General features: G+C 38.4%; 1 protein-coding gene across 1 annotated transcript; it reads right to left on the bottom strand.

The window, feature by feature from the left end:
* Nucleotides 1-685: 685 nt before the first annotated feature.
* LOC149925200 (uncharacterized) lies at nt 686-4,112 on the bottom strand. The gene is made up of 2 exons (XM_090161710.1): nt 4,054-4,112; nt 686-2,455 (listed from the first exon to the last, which is right to left on the bottom strand). Exon 2 carries the CDS (start codon nt 2,414-2,416, stop codon nt 686-688), a length of 1,731 nt encoding a protein of 576 aa, XP_090017836.1. The 5' UTR covers nt 2,417-2,455; nt 4,054-4,112.
* Between the last annotated feature and the right edge of the window lie 3,401 nt (nt 4,113-7,513).

Here is a 7,513-nt window from a genome sequence, read left to right as displayed (position 1 = left end):
CGATAATAGAACGATAACAATAGAATGATAATATACTTATAATACTTATGATAATATTCTTGCCCTTTCGATTAAACGGGAAAAACTCGATACTTTAAAATTAAAAGCCAAAACTAAAACTTGTTTGACATTTTAGACAACGAAATATTAAAAAAATATTAACTAGGGACTATCAATGAGTGATATTTTAACACCGACTATACAGAAGATGCCGTTACACAACGTTAGGGGACTTAATAACCTCTATCTCATAACGACACACCTCGCACGCTCAGTGGCACGTTCCGATTAACATGTAACAGCTAATAATAATAAAATAGAGGTATTAAATGCCCTCAATGTGGGGTAGACAATAATATAGAAAAATGTTACATGAACAATATTTTTTAACGTAAAGGTTCTTCTTAATTCAAGAAGATACTAAAAGTAGCAACATTTCCCAATATCATAGGCTGCACATTTCATTTTCAGTGTCTATGAAATGCTAGGATTAATTTGGATTCGATTAAAGTTAGCTTATATATGGACACTGAAGTTTATCGCTTGAAATGTTTCTTTTGGGTTACGCGATGATTTTGACGAGATTAAATTTGAAAGCGTTGCTACGTTTAGTCACACGTTTATATTGGCTGACACGAAAAGTATCAAATGGTCTGATTTAATTCAACTGTCCGGGTATAAAAACCTATGTTACTTCAGCGTGGGTAGCTGAATCTTCGAGGTTCATCTCGCTCTTGACGATTTTTAAAGGGACCATGAAATTGTTTTCTAAATATTTGTTCGTTGAGTCATCGGAATGCACTGAAGTCCACGTCTCTTTCTTGATGTGTTTTAGCGGAATCACGCAATCGATTTCGAAAGATGGGTTTATTGAATCATGGGAATCTACTATATCGAGGTTCTCCATCTTCATCTTTTTTAAAGGGACCAAAAATTCGTTACCAACAATTTGGCTTTCTCTTTCGAGAGTGTGAGTCATTTCAAAATTTCTATGATCATCATTCGATTTGAAAACTGTTACATTTTCGTGACTGAAAGGCTTACTTTCAATATGTTTTCTTTCGTGCTGAATTAACCATTTCCTCTTGGTACTAGAAAAGTCACATTTGGAACATTTGTAGGGCTTTTCGACCGTATGCGTTCTTTCATGTTTAATTAAATTGCCCTGCACGCTGCAGGCATAGTCACACTGACCACATTTGTACGGCTTTTCGCAAGTGTGTTTTCTTTGATGAGTGATTAAGCTACTCATCTGACTATCAGCATAGTCGCATTGATCACAATTGTACGGCTTCTCGCCAGTGTGCGTTCTTTGATGAGTGATTAAGCTACTCATCTGACTACAAGCGTAGTCGCACTGATTACAATTGTACGGCTTCTCGCCAGTGTGCGTTCTTTCATGTTGAATTAAATTGCCCTTCATGCTGCAAGTATAGTCACACTGACCACATTTGTACGGCTTTTCGCCAGTGTGCCTTTTTTCATGTTGAATTAAATTGCCCTTCATGCTGCAAGCATAGTCACACTGACCACATTTATACGGCTTTTCGCCAGTGTGTATTCTTTGATGAGTGATTAAGCTACTCATCTGACTAAAAGCGTTGTCGCATTGATCACAATTGTACGGCTTCTCGCCAGTGTGCGTTCTTTGATGAGTGATTAAGCTACTCATCTGACTACAAGCGTAGTCGCACTGATTACAATTGTACGGCTTCTCGCCAGTGTGCGTTCTTTCATGTTGAATTAAATTTCCCTTCATGCTGCAAGCATAGTCACACTGACCACATTTGTACGGCTTTTCGCCAGTGTGTTTTCTTTGATGAGTGATTAAGCTACTCATCTGACTACAAGCATAGTCACACTGACCACAATTGTACGGCTTCTCGCCAGTGTGCGTTCTCTCATGTTTAATTAAATTGCCCTTCATGCTGCAAGCATAGTCACAATGACCACATTTGTACGGCTTTCCGCCAGTGTGTATTCTTTGATGAGTGATTAAGCTACTCATCTGACTAAAAGCGTAGTCGCATTGATCACAATTGTACGGCTTCTCGCCAGTGTGCGTTCTTTGATGAGTGATTAAGCTACTCATCTGACTACAAGCGTAGTCGCACTGATTACAATTGTACGGCTTCTCGCCAGTGTGCGTTCTTTCATGTTGAATTAAATTGCCCTTCATGCTGCAAGCATAGTCACACTGACCACATTTGTACGACTTTTCGCCAATGTGCCTTTTTTCATGTTGAATTAAATTGCCCTTCACGCAGCAAGCATAGTCACAATGACCACATTTGAGCCGCTTCTCGTTAACGTGTGTTCTTTCATGTTTAATACAAGTGAATTTGATTTTGGTGTTTAAGTTACAATATTCACATTTGTACGAATTTTCGGTCGGGTGTTTTCTTTTAGGCTTCATTATCTTATCGGAGGCGTTATCCGTGATACTTCAATTACGCTGTAATGAGAATAAAAAATTAGTGCTTGCTTGGCTTCTGCCGAAATCTGAACAATTACTTAGATAGTGAGAGCGCATGGTTACAAAATATACCCGAATTGTTCGAAATTGCTATACAGCTCTGAAAATTGATATACACGTGCCTTGAACTATACTCTCGACTACCTAAATTTTATTTTTCAAACAAACCGACTGGAAAAAGCTTTATAAGCAAAAAACGCCCTTGTTGCCGAGGACGAGCGCATCTTAGTTTAATTGTGTTTTTAAAATGTTATTTTCTAAGTTGCACCGCATCTCCGCAACTTTAGGAATAAAAAATGGTAAATCGCGTGTAGCTCACGTGGTAAAGGTGGTAAAGTTATGAATTTTTTTATGGTAATACGTGTCACAGTGCTACTTAAAACCTGATATGGAACCACATTGAGGTTTTTTTTTTACTTGATATTTTTTAACATTTTTCATTTTTCTCCATATGGAAAAATGGTAAATCGCGTGGATCTCGGGTGGTAAAGGTGGAAAAGTTATGAAAGTTTTTATGGTGATACGTGTCACAGTACTTCTTAAAACCTGATATGGAACCACATCGAGATATTTTTTTCACTTGACGTTTTTAACGATTTTCGTTTTTCTCCATATGGAAAAATGGTAAATCGCGTGGATCTCGGGTGGTAAAGGTGGAAAAGTTATAAAAGTTTTTATGGTGATACGAAAAATGGCATATCAGGTTTTAAGTAGTACTATGACACGTATCACCATAAAAACATTCATAACTTTTCCACCTTTACCACCCGAGATACACGCGATTTTCAATAAACTGGGAATGTTTTTTTCTACAAAATAATTTTTTTTTTAAATTATTAGACAATGTCCGATAAAAATTTTAAATGAGAGGGGGTCACTGGGCAAATGTCCGATAACTTTAATTTCTTATTTCCTGCCCTGGGAAGGACGCGCAAGGTAACTCTTTATATGGTCCTTTCCGCAGTGGCCTAAAGATGTGTCAGAAATAAGGACTACTTCGAAATTTTTATTGCGCTCTCCTTAGATGGCCTTGAACCACAACAAATAAGAGTAAAGACCCGCAGTTATTCGACCAGTTTGCAAACTATTTGAAAATAACATATACTTTTCCCCTCCCTTTCGAATATTCGACTATTTTATCAGGAAAAACGGATATTCGCGAACTTTTCGAAGCGCTATTCGATTTGGTATTCCATCGAATTACTTGGTCTCACTAAATATTTTGCACACCCCTACTGGGCAGGCAACTTTTTTCCATCGTTTTTAAAACAGCACTGCACAGCGGCATGTGACAACATTTCTTCGCGGGATGTCTATGAAGAAGAAACATTATCCCCTTAATATAATTACATTAGAAATAGCTGATGATTCATTTCGTATTTTGAAAATAAAAATACAATTAAGAAGTAAATGGGCGTCTACCTTTGTCAAAGGCAATATAAAATATACCAACATTTTAGTTGCATACGTGTTCTACTGCACTAATATATCGAAAATGTAGTTTCACGGAAAATTTTCTTAACAGAATGTTATTATTTTGAACAGAAACTAAACAAAATTTATTAAAAATAACGTACTAGAAGTTTTAAAAACTACTTGATATCTGACAATTGTTGTGCAATAATGTAACAGGACGGATATTAAATTGGGACTAAAGCTTCATTTTTATGAACGTCAGAGCTTACCAGTTTTGTTTTTTTTTTTTTTTTTTAGAAGCTCGTTATGAGCGATTGTAACGGGTGGGACAATTCAGTCCGCTCGTCCATTCGATTAATCAGGTGCGAGATATGTGTTACGGCCACGCGAACGGGGGGATACTTGGGGATAGGGTTGGGACACCCGTGGCGGAAGTATGACAACCACCCGATGGGTGATTAGTGGTCGTCCTCACACGGCCATCCACAAACTCAGTCTCCCGGACGCTTGGGATTACAGGAGTGAGCCACTACTCCCGGCTTACCAGTTTTAATCTACCGATGTCAACCTGCCAGAATTCTGAAACTTCGAAAATATAATATTGATGGTGCGGTGGAGTACCTGACAAAACAGAATTAAGCTATGGTCGTAACTACGGCGTAAAACATTAGAAACTGCTTTTAAACTTTAATAACATTACGGAAAAAATTATCTAACACACTAAAAACTTTGTTTACTATTAATAATAACCAAAAAAGCCAGAGTTATCTAAAAATACGAAGAAAAACATAAATTACAAAGAAAACTAAAACAGATGGCGCTACAGGTGTCTTATATTTTTCGACCGCGTTTTTTGAATTTTCTTTTAATTTACTAAAATTTGACATACAAAATGTAATTGAAACAAATATTATTTTATTGAAATTACCGTCAATGTAACTACAATGTAATCATATTCAGACTACCACCAAGAATATTGCGGAAGGCCGGCCATCCATAACAAACATTACCACATCTCAGCCCATATGACAGAACTCCAACGATACTTGACGTTGTATCTCATCTAGTAAATGATATTATCGGTTTGGTTAATAGCAAATTGCTTTTAAATAGTGTTACCCCAGCTCAAAATACATCTGTTGAGGTAAGCGAAACTCTAGGTAATATAGCGGTTCAGAAACGCGTAGTGTAGAACGAATTTGGTACCAGGAAAACTAGGCTAACTAAGTTTCATTATTCTCCCTTGGTAAAATCAAAGCAGTTATATTGCATTTGCAAGAAACCAAATGATGGAACGCGCTATTTCCAGTGTAGTTATTGTAATGGTTGGTTTCATTTTAGATGTTAAGGTCTTAGTGAAAGTCCAAATACCGTCTCGCGAGTTAAAGGCGATAAAAGCCTACAATGTCCCTATTGTCTTAAACACATCACGAGGCGAGGCATAGAGAACAGAAATCAAAATTGTCGGTTTTCTTCCCTTTTAAATTCTTGTTAGAAACTGAAGCATTCTCCAAACACAAAAGTATCGATAATAAATTAGACAGATGCGTTTCCATCATTAAACGTAATTCCGAAAGGCTCGTCTCTAGTTCTGATGTTCGAGAACTCCTAGATCATATTCAAGGTATGTCAGAAAATATTCTCGAGACTGGAAAAACTCAAGATCTTGTAGTGTTTTTCGATTTAATTATCGCTAATTATTGGTCCATGTTTGGTCGTGTAGATCTTATGGCTATTCACACCTGTTCCGTTTGTAACAATAAACAATTTTTAATTTTTGAGGCAAATTACAAAATTAACCCGAAATTAAACAATATTGTCGGTTACTGTGATCGGTTGGAAATTAAGTCAGATCGCGCAGGTCCTCATTGTAGAAAAGTAACGAAGCATTACGTTTCTACTCCTCTTATTAATCCAGTTTTAGCATTTAGTTTCCAGAGACTTAACGATAGGGGGCCAGTTGTCATTTCGTGTGATCGTAGTTTTAATTAGTGTGAATAAATGCAGTGTTAAAGCAATTTAATATGGAGGATCTAAACGCCTATTTGGCGAGGCTAATAGGATATTGAAAGGGGAAGCGACCGGGGAAGAGTTCAATAAAACCATTATTCTTTGTGGTACTTGTCACATGATGAAGGATGTCAGCCTGACAGTTAAAAAAATTTACAAAGAAAAAGTATCCTTCGGACTTTTCGCGTTTAGCGTTCTACTTAATAGCGTGTCTTTAGATGAATTCAGAGATAGGTTATACATTTTATTTTTATCCGAAAAGCGAAACGCGTTTTATGAGCTCTATTTCGACTAATTAAAGATTTTAGTTAATGTATAAGGGGATTTAAATGGTTCTCAGACTGCGGAGACAAACATGAATTTAAAGAATCTGACTTAGTGACAGCTAGGAGCAACAAACACAGCACCCAACACAAGGAGAACGCAACCCGTGAAAAGTCGTGCTTTTTCTCGCGTACATTTTTCATTGGTTAGACGCTTTAGCGCCTGCTGCCGTCAGAAGGGGAAATTCGGAAATTGTCTTCCCCCGCCCGTAAAACGTGCAGCGTAAAGGCTAGTCCAATGAAATTTGTACGCGACACTGCGTCAGCGTGTTTAAGGGTTAGCTGCGTTCTCCTTGTGTTGGTTGCTCCTAGGTGACAGCGTCTCAATCGAGTGAAACTGAAGCGGTGGAAAACTGGAAATCGCCAAGCCCCGTTTCCCGAAAGACATCGAAGAGTATTGGTTCACTGGTGGGAAAGACAACATTTTCAAAAATATGTGCGACAAAATTATCGAGAGAGCCCAAGCTGACGTTCTACAAAATCTCAAAGTTAGCGATACCATTCCGAATCCTAGCTTAGGGGGAAACATTTCGAATATATGCAAAAAAATATTTTCCCACGTTCGTTTTAGGGAGCAGGGTTTTAACGGGGGATTTGGGTAGACATTATCGCAGAGAGGTTCCGTCATTATACACTCCTAGAAAATATTTCAAAAAATGGTTAGTCAATTACATGGATCATGAAGCGCGCACTCAAGATCACATAGACGGTTATTATAAGGTTTTATAACATCAGTAGAGATAAGGGAGTGCGTATGCCGATAAGGGGCACCTGCGGGCGGGGGAAACGGGCCCCTATAGGGGCCCCCTTTTGCGGCAATATTCGGCGGGGTCAAAAGGTTAGCTGATTTACGAGGTCAATAGGTTATCTGCCCCTATGGACACGATGCAAACAGCCGTTAAATAGGTGTGAAACGGACCCCCTATAGGGGCCCCATTTTGCGTACATTTTCGGCGGGGTCAAAAGGTTAGGTCAATAGGTTAGATGATTTACGATAGGTTATCTGCCCCTATTCCGCAGGTGGTGTGGACTGACACGATGTTATGCAAACAGCCGGCCAGTCATAGTTAATAGCTGGAGGCACCCCATTTTAGGTCAAAAGGTTAGATGATTTACGATGTTATAACCCATAAAACCCAGGTGCTAACCCATTATAGGTCAATAGGTTATCTATGGCGGTGACACGATGTTATGCAAACAGCCTACCCGTCATAGTGAATGTCGAGTTGGTTGGTTTTCGCCGACAAACACTTTCGGCCCCCTAAGCGTACCGTAAAATAGCGGGCGG

The sequence above is a fragment of the Leiobunum rupestre genome, chromosome 10 (genome assembly GCF_980474605.1).
Source record: "Leiobunum rupestre chromosome 10, qqLeiRupe1.1.hap1, whole genome shotgun sequence".
NCBI classification, from domain to species: domain Eukaryota; kingdom Metazoa; phylum Arthropoda; class Arachnida; order Opiliones; family Sclerosomatidae; genus Leiobunum; species Leiobunum rupestre.
Note: the sequence above shows the minus strand (reverse complement) of the source record. Positions and strands in the feature narration are given on the sequence as shown.